Genomic DNA, 18,205 nt, shown 5'->3' with positions numbered 1-18,205 from the left:
CATGTCTACCCAGAAATTTGACCTATTTCTACAGTTCCTAACACTTCTTCATTTATTTCACACATTTGTTTCTAAACATTTAAATCTCACTTTGAACATACTATTGGTAATTTTTGTACACATTTTCTGTAGACAGCTTTTTTGTATTTCTTACAGATGTCCTTGGTCTTCTTTCTTTGCTCGCTCCAGTTTGATAGTCTTTTGCTTTTTATTATTATTATTATTTGTGTGCTCTCACAGCCTCTTCTTCATTTGATTGATGTCCATGCTACTGTCCCACTCTCTGTTCCTCGGTTCATTTACCAGATGATGAATGAATGCCACCCCCTTTAGGTTGTTTTTGGTTATTTAACTGCAGAACAGCCAAGAATTTACTGCTGCCATGGGTATTGTAAAAGACATTCATCAGCCATTTCCTGCAAACAACCCTAGTTGAATATTTACAAATCATTTGATCAATGACATCCACCTTATACTTTGTGATACTATAGAAGGTAACAATTTCTGGTTTCTTCTCTCCTTCATTTACTGTTACTTCAGGCTGTAATGTTCTGAGAATAAAGACATTATCTTTTTTCTTGTATTATTAAGGAACTATCCCGGCATTTGCCATAGTGATTTAGGAAAACTCAAATCAGGATGTCCTGAAAAGAGCAACTCCACAAACACTGGCAACGGCTGGTCCCTGTTGTACAGTGTTTGTTGGTTTACACACAATTTGTTCCAGGTAACTTATGATATCTGTGGAGACTCCTATATTGTGAAGATGCTACTGTGCCCCTTGCACTGACTCTAATCCTTTCGGAAAGCAGATTCTGCGCCTTCACACATTCAGCCATGCTCCTCAATCCTCCAGAGAAACTCAGGAGTCAGCAGCCTCCCATGATGAGTGAGATGTTAAATTCAAGAGAATGACAATACATTACTGTTGTACATACTGAATCTTCACACATGATTTCCTTGCGAAAGCATTAAACTGTGATCATATATGTGTTGTAGTTATCCAGTTTCATTACTACCCATTATTACTCTGAGTGCTGTAAGAAACCTTATTGTGTAGTGTGCATTACTTATAAAGAATATTTTGACTGCCTTTTTAAACAGATGTATCTTTTTCATTTCCATTGGCACTTTAATGTTCGACTTTGGTCTGTGATGCAAAATGCTGTTTTGGTGTTTTTTTTTTTCCATGGTAAATGGAACTCCAAACTGACTCTTGTTCGATGTATAGACCTATTAGTGAAATACTTGGTAATGTTTCCCCTGATATACACCACAGATGTGCAGATGTACTCATTTGGCATTCTAAGGATGTCCAACTTTTTAAAGTAGTTCTTTACAATGAGTGCAGCTTCTAGTTCTAGCTGCTATTCGCATGGCCTTTTTCTGTAGCGTAAAAACTTTATCCGTATTTTGTTCCCTTGATCCACAGAAAAGAATACCATAGCTAAGAATGTAGTGCACCTAGGCATAGTACATCGCCACAAGACTTAGGCTGTTGCAGACAGACACTAAAGCCCTAAGAGTGTAATATACTCATGACATTCTTTTTGCCAGTACCTTTGTGTGTGCTCATTCCATTTTAGCTAACGATCTGTATTCATTCACTAAATCTTGACCGATGACCTCAGCAATTTGCTCCCTTAAGAATTCACACACAAAATCTTCAGGCTATAAGTTTTTCATCAATGCTTAATGTGACAGACGAGTTTTGTACCCTTTTTATAATTGTATATTGCAGCGTTACTCAACCTTTTCAGTATTTATGCCTGGCATGAGGTGAAATCAAAAGACTATTTAGTAAGGAATCATTCTCTGAATTTTGTGCAGGTTTGGATGAAGAGTTCTCTGCTCTGAAAAAATAGCATTTCATATGTTACCGTTTTCTAGGTCCAGCTTTTGCGAAACTAGATTTTCAGCGTTGGCTGTTTTGAAGACAAAATATTGATCTCAGCTAAACAAAGAAAAAGAACTCGGAGTGTCTGTCTCTGATATTATTCATAAAACTTGACTGTGATGTTGCTGTCATCTATAAAGAGAAATTTTTCAATGTCTTATACCAAACTTAATTATCCAAAACTATCATCTGTGCTTTGCTTGGAAGTAACTGCTTGTCACTTGCAATAATTTCACCAGGGCAGTAACAGTGGAGGCAGTTCTGTCCATACTTCCTCTGTATTTCAGAAATAAAGAGCGAACTTGTTAAATGAATAAAAAATCTGATAAGTTTGTGGAATCTCTCTCTCTCCATTTTATTCATGATAAAATTAGGCCTTTAGCACAAGAAGCCTCTCTGGAGAACATATTCCAATCATGCCTCTAAATCCTCTAACACTACAGTTCAAATGATTATTTTTTTTTTCATTGTGAGCATTTGATTCTGTGTGCTTTTTATAATATGTAATATTGATTCATTAAAAAGAAGCTAGAAGGCACATGATGATGGAATCATCTCCTCAGTGGCAGACATATGCAGTTAGCACCCCTCTCTCCTTCCGGATGTTCCAAGCAGCTCTTCTAGGTGATGGCATGTTAGCTACCTTCCATTGCATCCATCCCATCCTATCCCATCTATAGCTGCCATCTTCTCTGCTGCGTCAGCCGTCTCTTGACATTGTTGTGAAAAGGATAGGATGAGAAGACATCCACTGAAGGTAACTCCTCAGTCTCATTATCTTTGTCATCAGTTATGTGTGGCATAAAATCACCATCTGAATCCAAAAGTAACTTCTTGATTCACTATCTGAATTCTCGAAAACATGCTAAATCTCTTCATTAGTAAGACCAAGCTCACACTACATAGTTGAAAATGCCTGTTTTACACACACACACACACACACACACACACACACACACACACACACACACAAAAGTAACATTGTCTACCATAAGGCTACTAACAACAGAAACATAAAAAAATATGATTGAAAAGTTAAGTTACAATGTCCAGCATAGGGACCTTTCCTGCAAGACATATAACATATTTGAGGAACCAGTTTCTGAGTAGAGAAAAATACAATGGAAGTATCTTTCTACTTAGGAAAACAGCAATATTCTACAAGGAAATTAAGTCAAGGGACAGTTGACTGCTCCCACTGTTGTGGGTATTTCATGAAATTGTGAGAATTGCGCAAATTGCTATACGTTATTGTAAAAAATAGTAGAAATGAGAAAAATTAACAAAATTTGATGGAAATATGTTAAAACTGAATTCATTGTTTTTCCTTTGAATTTCTGCACAACAGAGTAATTTGTGGGTTAACAGAACATAGCTGACAAGCATAACCCACCTTAGGAAGGATCGTCACTGCCACCTGTAGGATTTCACATTACATGACTTGAGGCAGAAGCAGGTTGTTGCAAGCATGAAAATGACAGGAAATATTACATTACCCTATCCAGAAATACAAGCTTAAAACTATTTATCTGTCAACTGTTTGAAAAAGACAAAAATTTCTCTGAGCTTCCCAATGGAAATATATCTTAATATACATATAAAACAGGATGTATGTACATACTAGGTATGCCCAGCATCTCCTCCTAAACTGCCTGATTGATTTCAACCAGATATGGTACGCATGCTGCTTGCTATATGAGAATCAGAACTGTGTAGGTTAGAACATACTAGCTCCCATAGGAGTGGAGACATAGACAAAAGGGTTTTGTGCACCTGACATATAAGCTGCCCTGCACAACAGGCATGTTGTGTTTGTACCACCAGCATGTCTTTCAGGGGCTGCACATGCAGATTGAAATGGCTGAGCAAAGGGGGGGGGGGGGGGGATGAGGTGCAGGGAGAAGGGCAGAGGAAGGTATTGGCAGGGAGAGGTTTTAGGATGAGAGATGGGCAGAGGGAGAGCAAGGACAAAGAGATGGACTGAAAGATGATGAGGAATGTTGTGTGGGTACTATCAGCATGGCTTCTAAACGCAAAGTGTGCAGATGAGCATGGATAAGCATAATGGTGGAGGAGAAGAGGGATAGAGAGAGTGGTGGGGGTAACGTGGTTAGAAAGAGGGGCATAGGAGGTGGACAAGGAGAGGGAGAGGAGGAGATGATGAGACTGGAAGAGAAAGGAAGTAGGGAAGAGGAGATGGGCCGTTAGATGTGTGAGAATAGATGAATAAAGAAAGTGAGGAGGAGAAGATTAGTAGTGAGGGGGAGGAGGAAAAGATGAACAGTGAGACAGAGAAGGATGAATGGACAAAGAAAGAGGGTGAAGGCAGTAGAGGGGTAGGGGTAGAAGATAGACATAGAGAGATGGGATAGAGAGACAGTTTGGGAGGGATGGCCAGAGAGAAGAGCATGAGGAAATGGTCAAAGAGAGGGGGAGGGAGGAGTTTGACAGGGAGAGACAGACAGAGTCTGGGAGGAGGAGGAGGAGATGGCTAGAAGCACTTAGTTCCCATAGAAACAAAGGTAAGGGCAAACGTGTTACTTCAGTACATGCTGCAGGCTACCCTGAATGACAGGCATGTTTTGTAAGTAATATCGGACTGTTTTTGGAGGGACTACACATGCTGATGGGCACAGATGGGGGAACGTTGATATGGATAGAGGAAAGGAGGACAGAGAGAGGGGGCAGGAAGGACGGATGGGGAGAAGGGAGCTGGAGGCATTGAAAGGAAGAAATGGGGATGGGGTGATAGATGGGGAAAGGGAGGGAGGAGGAAGGGAGGGACAGAGAGAGGGGAAGAATGTGGTGGACGGAGAGAGGGGGGGGAAGAGGAGTGAATGGACAGAGAGAGGATTGGGGTACAGACAGAGAGGGGGATAGGAGGAGATGAACATAGAGAGGGGTTGTGAGCATATGGACAGAGAAGGGAGTGGCGAGGATATGGTCAGAGAGAGGGCCCAGAGAAGAAGGGGAGATGAAGAGACAGAGACAGACAGACAGAGAGAGAGGGGATGGGGGGAAGGAGGAAATGGACAGGTAGACTTGGGAAGGTGGGATGATGAGGTGGACAGAGAGGGGGGGGACATAGCAGTGGACACAGGGATGAGGAGGAGAAATGTCGAACATTTGTGGAAGCAAAGCCATGGCGGAAAGACTAGTGTGTGTGTGTGCACATGAGTGCTTGTGCACATGTGCCAAATTTGGCACAGACATAGCATGCCTCAAGAGTATCAGTGACGTGAGGTTTATAATCTTCTGGCTCCAATAGCAACAGAGATGTGGGCAAAAACATGTTGTTCCGACCCCTAGCATATAGGTTGCCCTTCACAGCAGGCATGTTATGTGGGAACAATATCGGCGTACCTTACTGACCTGTTTGCAGTGCAATATACATGTTAAGGGTAAGAAATGGTTTTCCATCTTTTGAAGTGACAGCTGCCCTGCATAACAGGTATGTTGAATTGAATGTTAGCCACATAGGAGACAATCTGAGTAGCCATCTTAGATTGTTTGCAGATGATGCTGTCATTTACCGTCTTGTAAATTCATCAGATGATCAAAACAACTTGCAAAATGATTTAGATAAGATATCAGTATTGTGCGTAAAGTGGCAATTGACGTTGAAAAAGGAAAAGTGTGAAGTTATTCACGTGAGTACTAAAAGAAATCAGTCAAATTTTGATTAAGCGACAAGTCACACAAATCTGAAGGCTGTAAATTCAACTAAATACTTCGAGATTACAATTACAAATAACCTAAATTGGAATGATCACATAGATAATATTGTGGGTAGAGCAAACCAAAGACTCTGATTCATTGGCAGAACACTTAGAAGGTACAACAGGTCTACTAAAAAGACTGCTTATACTATGCTTGTCTGCCCTATTCTGGAGTATTGCTGTGTGGTGTGGGATCCGCATCAGGCGGGACTGACGGATGACATTGAAGAAGTACAGAGAAGAGCAGGTCGTTTTGTATTACTGTAAAATAGCGGAGATAGTGTCACAGACATGATACTTGAATTGGAGTGGCAATCATTAAAACAAAGGCATTTTTCGTTGTGACAGGATCTTCTCATGAAATTTCAATCACCAGTTTTCTCCTCCAATTGCGAAAACATTCAGTTGGCACCCACTTAAATAGGGGGAAATTATCATCACAAGAAAATAAGAGAAATCAGGGCTGGCACAGAAAAATTTAAGTGTTCGTTTTCCCGCGTGCCGTTCGAGAGTGGAACGGTGAAGATACAGCTTGAAGGTGGTTCACTGAACCCTCTGCCAGGCACTTTATTGTGAATAGCAGAGTAATCACGTAGATGTAGTTGAAGTAGCCTGTCTTATCGATGTTCATTGCAGAATTGCCTGTAAGTCAGTGGAAAAAAGTGGCAGTCAAGCCCCTGATATGTAGGCTGCCCAGCATGACAGTCATATTGTGGCAGTAGTATGTGTAAGAGGTGGACAGAGAGAAGGGGGGAGGATATGCAGAGACAGAGAGTTTATGGAGGAGGAGATGGATAGGTAGAGGTGGGAGGATGAGATGGACAGAGAGATGGGGGAGGAAGAATTTAACATGGAAAAGGGGAAGGGAGGAGGAGATGTTTACAATATATGTGTCAAATATTGACATGAGCATAGTCGCAGAGAAAAGACTAATATACATTAGCCTTTTCTCCATTTCAACATTATTTATATATGAAAAACTTTAATCAATTTCAGCTAAATTTGGCACACCAAGAGCATACTTCAGGAGTATCGGTACCATGGGGATGACAACATCCTACCTCTCATAGAAGCAGAGATAGTGCCAAAAACATGTGTTTTCCCACCCCCACCAATGCAGGCTGCCCTGCATGACAGGCATGTTGTGTCTCAACAGCCTCAGCTTGCCATACCAACCTGCTTTGCAGGGCAGCCTACACGAGAAGGCCATGAAACGGGTTTTCACATCCTAGCCTGTAGGCTGCCCTGCATTTTAACAGGTGTGTTGTGTTGTAGAAGTATCCGCCAGCTTTTTTAACCTGCTTTGCATGGCAGCCTATACATCTGGGGCAATTAAGATTTTGAAGCCCCTAATGTGTAGGGTGCCCTGAATGACAGGAGTGTCGTGGGATTAGTATCAGTCTGCTTTATTGATCTGTTTTGTATGAGCTACATGTATGTATGAGCATGGCAGGGGGAAGATTAAGATGGATAGAGACAGAGATGGACAGAGAGAAGGGAATGGATGTGGGAAGGAGCAGGCACGAGCTGATGGACAGAGAGGGGGAAAGGAGGAAACAACAGAGAGAAGGATGGGAGGATATGGACAGAAGTAGAGGCAAGAAGGCATATTGCATGAGTCGTAATTGTGTGTGTGTGGGGGGGGGGGGTGGGGTGGACATAGAGGTTTGGGCAGGAGTGCATGCACAGAGAGCAAATATAATTGGGGGGGGGTCAGGAAGGGGGAGAAGGAAATAATAGGGGGGGGGGAGAGGGAGGATGAGAATAAGATGGAAATAGGAAGTGGACACAGGAGATGCATGGAGAGAAGGGATTAGATGGACAGAGAGAGGGGGGGTTGAGGAAGTGGACAGAGCACCCCTGACAGAAGGGGATGTGCAGAGAGTGTGGTGCAGGAGGAAATAAGCAGACAGGCAGGGAGGGCGGAAGAGATAATCAGAGAGCAGGAAGAGGCGGAGCAGGAGAGGGAGATGAGCAAAGAGGACAGCATACATGTGGGCTGACAGGGCAGTGAGATGGTCAGAGGGAGACGAGGAGGAGATAAATAGAGTGAGCAGAAGAGTATTTATAGAGTGATGGAGAAGGAAAATAGTCAGAGAGAAGGGGAGGTAGAGGATTGCAGGATGGGTGGAGGAAGAGATGGACCAAGTGTGGGAGAGGAGGGGATGTCAGCAATATGTATGACAGGCAAAGCTGTGGGGGAAAATGCTAGAGAGAGGGGATGGGGAGGTGGACAGGGAGAGGGAGGAAGGGGGTGGGGAACATAGAGGGGCATGAGGGGATGTGTAGGGAGAAGGCAGAGGATGAAATGGCAAGCACATGGGTGAAGAGGGGCTGACACAGGAGGCTGGTGGAAAGCATAGAGGGGTAGTGGACAAATGGAAAATGTAGAGGGGGAGTGGGCAGATGTAAAGGAAGAGGGGGAACGAGATGGTCCAGGGAGAAGGGGGGAGAGGAGATGTGTAATATATATGTGCTGAAAGCATGTGTGATTGAAGATGCAGGGAAAGTGGAAGTGTCTGTATGTGTGGTGGAGGGGGGGGGGGGGGAGTAGAGTGACATGCACGTGAATGTGTAAAGTGGCATGTATGTCTGGAAACTTCTGCCAAACCCCTGGATCAATTTCAAGCAAATTTCGCACACCATCTGTAAACCTCACAAGTATCAGCACCGTAGTGTTTGTAATCTGCTAGCTCCTGTATGAGCGGAGATACAGGTTGAAACATAATGTTTTCCCCCCTGCTGTACAGGCTACCCTGCACTACAGGTGTGTTATGTGGGAATAGTTTCAGCTTTCCTTATCAATGTGTTAACCAGGGTAGCCTACATGTTAGAGGTAAGGAAGAGTTTTCCAGTCCCCAACACAGCTGGTGTGGGAAGTTGAGGTGAATAGAGAATGGGATGGACAGAGAGAGGAAGCAGGAGAGGATGGGTAGGGGGAGAAGGATACATGGGGTGGAATGGGAGACGAAAGCAAGAGGGGATGGGAAGGTGGATATGGACAGAGGGAGGGGGTGGAACGATATGGTCAGAGAGGGAGGAGGATGAGGTGGAGACAGAAATGGGAAAGAAAGAGGGAAAGGAAGGGATATGTGCAATGGAGAAGAAAGAGATGGACATAGAGAGGGGATGGAGGGGCAAAAATGCAATGTACAGGGTGTCCCACTAAAACTCCCTGATTTCAAGGACCCAGGAGAGAAAAACCACAGCAGATACGACACTGAAAAACGCACCACATTGCAGAGCATCTCAAAGAATTTATACTCCCACATCAGAAGTGGAAAGTATCGTCGCCAGAGTGCAGCATGGTTGCATGAAGTGAAAATGGTGACTACACAGCAGTGCGCACAAGCAGTAGTGTGGTTTGCAGAAACAAAATCTGTGATTACTGTGCAAAAAAATTATCGGCGTGTGTATGAATGTGATTCACCTGATGTGAAAACAATTAAGGAATGGTACAGGAAGTTTCTGACAACAGGAAGTGTTCTGAAATGTTCTGCCAGTGCACGTTATGGAGTTTCAGAAGAGACAGTGGAGGACATCAGACAAACATTTCTCAGACGTCTATGTACGTCAATTCGTCAAGCATCTAGGCAACATGATATACCTCGATCAACATTGCATTGTGTAGTTCATTAGCGTCTTCGTATGTGTGGAAATTGTGCAACATCGGACACCAAACAACAAACCACATGGACAACAATTGTTGTCATTGAACAAGTTCATGATAGCCCTAAACTAAATGCCTGGTTTGGACTAATGCACAACAGGATTGTTGGACTGTTCAATGCACAACAGGATTGTTGGACCGTTCTTCTTTGCGGAACAAACAGTGAATAGGCCAGTGTATCTGGAGATGTTGGAGCAGTTTGTGTACCCTCAGATACAAGACTTGCAACCCAACATCATTTTTCAACAAGATGGAGTTCTGCTTCATTGGTCAACGGCTGTCCGCAAGTTTGTGGATAGGAAATTTCCCAATCGTTGAATCGGATGTGGAGGACCTATTGCCTGGCCATCATGGTCACTTGACATTATGCTGCTTGATTTCTTCATGTGGGGATTCGTGAAGAACCGCGCATATGCAACCAAAGTGGACGATATTCCTATGCTGCGACATAGTATCACTAATGTGATTGCAACAATAACATAGGAAATGTTACAACGAACTTGGCAAGAAATTGAATATAGACTTGATATTCTTCGTGCTACAAATATTTCATATGTAGAGGTGTATTGATGATAAATAAATAACTTCTTTGAGATGCTCTACAATGAGGTGCGTTTTTCATTGTTGCATCTACTGTGCTTTTTTCCTGGGTCTTTGAAATCAGGGAGGTTTGAGTGGAACACCCTGTATATGTTAAACAGGTGCGTGAGTGAAGCCTCATGGTAAGACTAGGACATGTATAAACCAGCTTGTATGTTTGTATGTATGTACATCTGTGATCTCCTCCCGAAACCCTGGATCAAATCAACCAACAGTACACATAATGTGTATCAGCACTTGAGGCTAGAACCTTATAACTCCAGTAGGACCGGAGATATGGACTAGCATGTGTGTGTGTGTTCAGAGCTTAACATGTAGGCTGCCCTGCACATCAAGCATGTTGTGTGGGAGGAGTATCAGCCTGTCTTATAGACTTACTTTGGAAAGCAACCTACATGGCAGGGGGCTGGAAACAGTTTTCCAGTGAGCGACATACAAGCTGCTCTACACAAAATGTGTGTTGTGTTGAAGTAGTATTGGACTGCTTTATCAACTTGTTTTGCGGGGACTGCATGTTCCAGTGGGTACAAATGGAGGAAGGTTGAGATGAATAGAAGAGGGGACAGACAGAGAGAGGAGACAGAAGGAGATGGAGATGGATATGGATAAGAGTTGGGCAGGAAGTAATGGACAGAGAGAATGTTTAGTAGCTGAATTGGCCAGAGGAATGGGGTGAAGGAGATGGACAAAGAGAGTGTTGAGGAGGGGCCAGTCTGAGAGGGGGAGGAGTGAATGTGTAGAGAGATGGGGAGGAGGAGAATATCAGAGGAGGGAGAGATGCAAGAGACTGGTGGAAAGGTGGTAGAGGTGTAGTGGGCTTGCGGAAAACGAAGAGTGGAGAGGAGGAGATGGAGAGACAGAAGTAATGGGGAGCAGGAGATGGACAGATAGAGGTGGATCTTAGAGAGGGAGGAAGAGGGGATGGACAGAGAGAGAGAAGGGGAGGAGCAGATGCGATAAGAGTTGTGGAGGAATTGATGAGCTGAGAGAATTGGGAGGAGGAGATGAGGGATGAATAGTAATAGTGTGGAGGAGTAGTTGGTAGACAGAGAGATGGGAGAGGCAGGTGGAAAGTGTAGAGGGATATTTGGTAGGTGGAAAAGGAAGATGTGAGGAGGTGATGGAAAGAGGGAGAGGTGGAGGATATGGATAAAAATTTTGGGGAGAAGGTTATAGACAGATACAGATGGGAGGGTGAGGTGGACAGAGAGCTGGGAAAGGAGGAGGGAGAAAGAAATGGGCACATTGGGAGGGAGGGGGGGGGGGGGGGACGTGTACAATATATGTGCTGAATGCAAGTGCGGGCGATGCCATGGGGAACAGTTAGTATCGGTGCCTAGGGTTTATAACTTTCTAGATCCAATAGAAGCAGAGATACAACAGTCACTCTGTTGGTGGTTTTTTCACTAGATGTGCAGCCTACACATTAGTGGTGAGAAACAAATTAGCAGCCCCATACATGTAATCTGCCCTGCACATCAGTCGTGTTTGTTGGAGCACTGTCGGCCTGCTTCACTGACCTGTTGAGTAGGGCTACATTTGTGGAGATAGATATAAGGGTTGAACAGAGGGAAGGGGGTAGGATTAATAGGAAGAAAGGGGGCAGGAGGGGGCAGACAGAGATGAGGGGTGAGGAGAAAAGAAGAGAGACAGAGAGTGGGGAGGAGAAGGTGGACAGATAGAGATTGGAAAATAAGGTGACAGGGAGGAGATAGGAGGAAGGGGTGAGACACAGAGGGTAGGGAGGAGAAATTGTGATATTTGTGCTGAATGTGTACACACTGAAGCCATTGGGGAGGCCAAGTATATGGATGAGGTGTCAGATTCCAAAAATCTTCTTATTGGTTTTTTATGGTTTTTCCACAAACCACAAAAAATGTTTCTACAGGTTGAATCAAACAACGCAAAGTCCAGGTTGGAATAACAATGTAAGGAAAAATAAATTGCCACTTATTGTAAAGATGACATTTTGAATTGCAGGTAGGTGCAACGAAAAGAGACTTACTCTTTGGCCAAAGACTTTGTCAGTAAAGGAAACCCATGCACATTCATTTACACAAGCAAGCTGATTAAGGCTTTGGGTGAAAGCTAATGTGTAAGTGTCTTTCCGTTGTGACTGTCTTCTACTCAAGAGTGTGTCTTCCTTACATTGATGTTTCTGCAGGTTGCTCGGAAACAATCTGAAAAGCTGGTAAGGGTGTTCCAGGGTAGGTTGTGGTGAGAAATAATTGTTAAGAAAAAAAATTCAATACATTTGGAAGTTAATTAGCTTCGAAGTTATACATTCAGGTTGTTGCACCCACACATTCAAGCTGTCTGTGTTATACAATTAGTGTCAGTTGTTATAGCATAGGGGACAGTGCATGAGACTGCTTAGCCTTTGGCTTAGGTTTGATCCTTATTACCATCCCATGTCCAATTTTTGTATCACTCTCTTGTTCAGTTTTAGGAAACCAAATGTAGAACGTGTTTGGTGACACCATATCCAGCAGGCCACTTGAATTTGTGCATGCAACAGCATGACTGTCTCACTGCGATGTTACTTATCTCAGAAACAGCGCAATTTATCATATTTTTTCTTAACAGTTATTTCTCAGAACAACCTGCCCTGCAACGCCATCACAAGTTCTTCAGACTATTTCTGACCACCCTGTTTAAGGCTTTCTTAAATAATATGCTAAAATCTAGGGGTCAAGAAATAGCTAATAACACAAAAAATAAGACTGCAAAGTTTAATATCTCAAACTTTCTGCATTATGACAAAATGAGGCATAGTATTCTGGATAAGATTTTATGTGAATCTATACACTAAAGAAGGTAGGTTTTGTTGCAGCTCGGTGATTGGACGGTATTTGGCAACAAATACTAACAAACCTTCTGTGTTAGAGACAGTGTATTTAATTTTTATCAAAGGTTTCTTAGTGTGGTTATAATTTATCTTATTGAAAATCAAAATATCCACGGGTGTACACCCGTGGATATTTTGATTATCAAATACGCCGGGAGAAACTCAAGAATCATATCTTATTGAATATTGTTAATCTCCAAATCACAAATAAAATAACAAACCTTAACTGTGGATAAAAATAATCAGGAAATAACAACAAGAAATTAACGTATGAGTTAAACATAATGATCATAGTAATTGTATTAAAAGAATGAAGGACTTGATGCCTTTGTTCTTTATATCCTCAATTCGTCTTCTAGTTCATGAATGTCATCCTCACTTTCAGAGGATCCAAAGTGGTGTAATTCCTTTTACACATTATGTCTTTATAATATGACAAGTTTTCATTGTCTGCCCATTGAGCACCCTAATGTTTAGATAACAGTTGGTTTACAACCTGCAGCTTTTCTGGTTTGACAGATGCTCCACATAGCAATTCATCAGGGGTCCACCAAAGAATCCTTTTCCCATTTGGACAATTGATCGATACACTGAAATGTCAGACACATATGATATTTCTCTTCTTACTACAAAAGATGACTTTTTTTTATGTAGATGTGTTTGCACTTGGAGAGTTTTTGCAGTGCCAAAAAGAAGAAGAAGAAGAAAGCATTCCAGTTAGCGCAGAATTTTCATCTTGTCATGGACAACCATTGCAGAATAATTCAACGTAATTGGTGATATCGCAAACTGAAAAGTTGTCAGGCAGTTAATCAAGGACCTCCTGAAAAGTAACTTCTCTTAATTTTTTACATGAAAACTCTTAAAGCTGTTTTTAAACAAAACAAACATTTTACCATTTTACATCTATATCTTGATGTCTACATATTTGCAGCCCTCTTTTGTTAGAGACTTGTGAATTGTAGCATGCAACAGAGCAGTGTGTAATGTAAGTATATCAGGGTGTGTGGGAAACAGTGTGCTGTAACTGAGTTTTGAATTAGAAGATTCATTCATAAATGGAGAAACCTGAGCTTTCAGGGCAGCCTGCAAATCAGGAACAAGAAATATTTTTCATTAGAATGGTAAAGTCTTCAACGTTCTTAGAATTATGGCCAATATAAATGTCTCATTGAGTATATATTCGCCTTAATAACAGTGTAATTCACATGACACTATATTCTGCACACATATGTAGCATCTGTGTGACTTGAATATGGAGTTAATCAAGTCACAATATTTGCTTTTGCAGAAAATCTCTCTCCCACAAAATGTAACAAAAAAGTACAGCCGCTATGGACTGTATGCTTATGGAGAAGGCCAGTTTACTGAGAAACTGAGACATATGATATTTAATGGCGTACCAGTACTCTTCATTCCAGGAAATAGTGGTTCCCACAAACAAGGCAAGTATTCACTTACCGTAATTATATTCTTATTTGAGAGCTGCTGTATCTCATCGATTAGCACATAGAGGTTTATGTAATAAATATAGAGTATAAACAAAAGAAACAACCATGGAAATGAACTGTGTTAACAACAGTAAATTAATAGAAAACTTTTGCAAACAAAATGGTACGCATGACAAAAAGATATGCACTTGTGATAGCAGATGTACCATAATATGAAATAAATAATATTCAACCTCACATTGAAATTTTCTGTGAACAATAATAATGAGAAGAGGAATTTTTAGTCTCTTGTGAAGGGATATTAGCAGAAAGATGCCCATGCTATAACGTCGTTAGCATGCCACATGCTTAACTGTACTCTTATCTATGCAACCAGAAGATTAACCAAATGTAGTCATAACACAAAAATTCAGAACACGACAATAATGAGTTTATTTGTGCACAGACACCCTGTTACAAACCAAATGTAGGTTGGGGAAGGTTTTTATATTGTGGAATTTGTGGGCCTGGAAAGTGGTTGAAATTGCAGCTCTCTCTTTCACTCCTGCATGACTTAAATATGTTTTTTGATGCAGAATATATTGTAGTATTCTGATTCTATTAAGTTCTGTGTAGGGTCAGCTTCCAATTCTTGTACCAGCTTCCTTTCACAGTGCCTCCCCTTAACCCATTTCCAGATGGTTTATATCCCTGCTGAAGCTGCAACATTTGTCTACCCATATATCCTTTTCCAGTCATGTAACAAGTACTAGATAGTTACAATTAAAGTACAGCTATTCACAGAGGTTCAGTGTGGGCTGTAATTATTGTACGACAGTGAAACTTTGTAGACATGCTAAATTATTAACGTGGAATTGATTATACTGATAATGTTTGTGAACAGTATGGCTATCGAGAATAGAGACTGTGCACTGTTAGTGAAACTGTTTTCTGTGGACTACAGGAATTACAGTGCTCCACGGAGAGAGTACCGCCAACTGAAAGGTCTGAGGAGAGGCTTGATTGTGATAATGAAATTGGGATGCTTTTAAACCATGTGCTCTGCATGAAGAGCCATTGCACTTGGCGTACGTGACCGTGTGGTATGGATTCAAAAGCACTGTTATTCTCGGTCCATTCTTCTTCTTTTAAGGGAATATAGCTAGATGCCCTGTCATTTGTACTATAACATCTGCACATTACAAGGGTCTCCTTGTACAGCATGTGATTCCTGCTTTGGAAAAGTCCAACCGTGTCGAAATCTGTGTTTTCAGGCAAGACAGAGGCAACACCTCATCTCCCTCACCCAGTGAAAGATCTGGTTAATGCAACTTTTCACAAACATGTTATCTCCAGAGGTTTTCCAGATGCATGGCCTGCAAGACCACTTAATCTGAATACATGTGACTTTTGGCTCTGGGGATATCTAAAAGAATGCATTTACTGGGGACGTGTTTGGTCTCTACTTTATCTGAAGGCCAGTATGTGGGACCATGTTGCTCAGATTCCACTGGAACTGTTGCGAGCAACTGTTGATCCTGTTGTTTTATGGAGGCAGCGTCTTGGTGATGTCTCTGGTGTATGTGTTGAATAAACTGTATAAGTGGCGGTTAATAATAAAATCAACATTATGCGTTTCTCACTTGTTTGACCTTTTCTGTTCACATCCTGTTTCTTGTCCATTACGTATGGAAACATTCCTATACATCTTTCTTGTGTTCACTGTGCCATATTTGCACCTGATGGCCAAAACTGGAAGTAGTTTTTTTCTAGTGTAAATTGGTTCTGCATTAATGCATTATAATGTCTAACAAGTTTCATTGCCATATGATAATTACAGCACACACTGGGCCTCTGTGAGTAGCTGCACTGTATTTATAACCATCCTGTACACCCTACCTCATTAGGGGTAGGTCTATCTTTGTTAGAAGTCATGTCAAATACAGACTCTGCTGAAACTTCTGCACTGCCTCTTATGTGGACACTACTGGCAGCCATATGTCTGCGCATTTCAGTGTCTGCTTCACAATGTATACCACCTGGATCTCTCCTTCCGCTTCCTAATTCTCTTGATGACATGCATAAGAATTGTTCTTCCAATACATTTTTCAATCTTGCAGTTATCCTTGCCTCAATCTCCTCTAGCCTCTTATCACACATCCATCTCCAACCCCTGGCTACTTCTTCACCCCATTAATCTACACCCACACTACTCTCTCCCCAGTCTCACTTTTTCTCTGTTCTCTCCCACCTCTGCCACCCCTTCCTCCTCCTACCCCCCCCCCCCCCCCCAATACTGAAACATGAGCCTCCATTTCGACATGTGCCACATACAACTTCTTCTGCATGCAGCAGGATGGGCTCTCAGGTCTCATATTCTTCACCTGTTCCCAAGCTGGCTTCCTCCTAGCTGTCACTGTCCTTTCCTAACACCCCCATCACTTCCTTCACCTTCCTTCCTCGCACCTACTCCACCTTACACAACCCTTCACTCAAGTCAGTCTGCAGTGCAGAACAATGGATCAATACACATGTATAAGTGTATAATAGATGGAAACAATCCACGTGGGAGAAATATATCTAAAAACAAAGATGATGTGACTTACCAAACGAAAGGGCTGGCAGGTTGATAGACACACAAACAAACACAAACATACACACAAAATTCAAGCTTTCGCAACCAACATTTGCTTCATCAGGAAAGAGGGAAGGAGAGGGAAAGACGAAAGGATGTGGGTTTTAAGGGAGAGGGTAAGGAGTCATTCCAATCCCGGGAGTGGAAAGACTTACCTTAGGGGGAAAAAAGGACAGGTATACACTTGCGCGCGCGCACGCACACTCACACACATATCCATCCACACATACACAGTCACAGTCTGCTTGTGACTGTGTATGTGCGGATGGATATGTGTGTGTATGCGAGTGTATACCTGTCCTTTTTCCCCCCTAAGTTAAGTCTTTCCACTGCCGGGATTGGAATGACTTCTAACCCTCTCCCTTAAAGCCCACATCCTTTCGTCTTTCCCTCTCCTTCCCTCTTTTCTGATGAAGCAACCGTTGGTTGTGAAAGCTCGAATTTTGTGTGTATGTTTGTGTTTGTTTGTGTGTCTATCAACCTGCCACCGCTTTCGTTTTGGAAGTCACATCATCTTTGTTTTTAGATATAATACACATGTATATATTTTTTTTCATGAGTCCTTAACCTCCTAGAAAGAATATTGTTCGATAGCTTACCAGTAAATTAAACCTTGTTTATGTGCTTCAGTTATGTGGAGAGTGCTTACTTTAACTCTGTTCATTATTTTACTGTACACATACTTATCATTGTTCCTTGGTTTCACAGAAATTACAAAACTGAATTCTTCAGAAACTTGATAACCCTTAAAAACTTTTTATGTCACCACCTTATCAACCTAAGCACAAAATGCATCTGAGTTAACATCACAGACTCTACCATAAGTAGCTTTCAGCTTTTACTTCAGGTTTTAATACTGATTTTCACTGGAACTGTAATCATTTTTACTTGTTGCTCGGTAAAGTTGTGAATACTCCAGCTAACTGAGAAAGTGTGTAATAGTTAAAAAACTGAATCATCCTACATCATATCAAGAAGTTGCAAATATTATACGTACAATGCGCAAACAAGTGAAATAAACCATTTATGATATTCACCTTCCTATATAATAAATAGACATACTGCAGAGATCACAACAATCTCAGATCTAGCAATGAATAAAGTACAAAATAATCATAGAAGTTGGAAAGCTGGTAAGTGAGAAGCAACAATCACATACGTATTTGAAACTCAACAGTGTGAAAGGTGTAGCACATCACACTGAGGTGGTGTTGAGTGGCAGTAAGGCACAAAGAAAATGACTGCTAGATATTATTCATCAGACATAGCCAGCCAAACACACACTTTACTCAAGCACACCTCACAAACAAATGGCCAGAGTTGTGCCAAGGCACTTGAGAATGACAGCAACTGCATAAGGAGTGAGCAGTGATTTTTGCTTGGGTGGGTAGTGGGGCACAGAAGAC

General features: G+C 41.9%; 1 protein-coding gene across 2 annotated transcripts in view; it reads left to right on the top strand.

Moving 5' to 3' along the window:
• The window catches only part of LOC126334746 (GPI inositol-deacylase-like), a 158,286-nt gene that overhangs the window by 7,078 nt on the left and 133,003 nt on the right, over positions 1 to 18,205 (top strand). For both annotated transcript variants that reach the window (XM_049997307.1, XM_049997308.1), the window contains exon 2: positions 14,026 to 14,179. In XM_049997307.1, coding sequence (XP_049853264.1) covers positions 14,026 to 14,179 — 154 coding nt within the window. The remainder of the gene's footprint in view (positions 1 to 14,025; positions 14,180 to 18,205) is intronic.

Source organism: Schistocerca gregaria, chromosome 2, assembly GCF_023897955.1.
Source record: "Schistocerca gregaria isolate iqSchGreg1 chromosome 2, iqSchGreg1.2, whole genome shotgun sequence".
In the NCBI taxonomy this organism is placed as follows: Eukaryota; Metazoa; Arthropoda; class Insecta; order Orthoptera; family Acrididae; genus Schistocerca; species Schistocerca gregaria.
The sequence above is the reverse complement of the archived record's forward strand: the minus strand, read 5'-3'. Positions and strand labels throughout refer to the sequence as shown.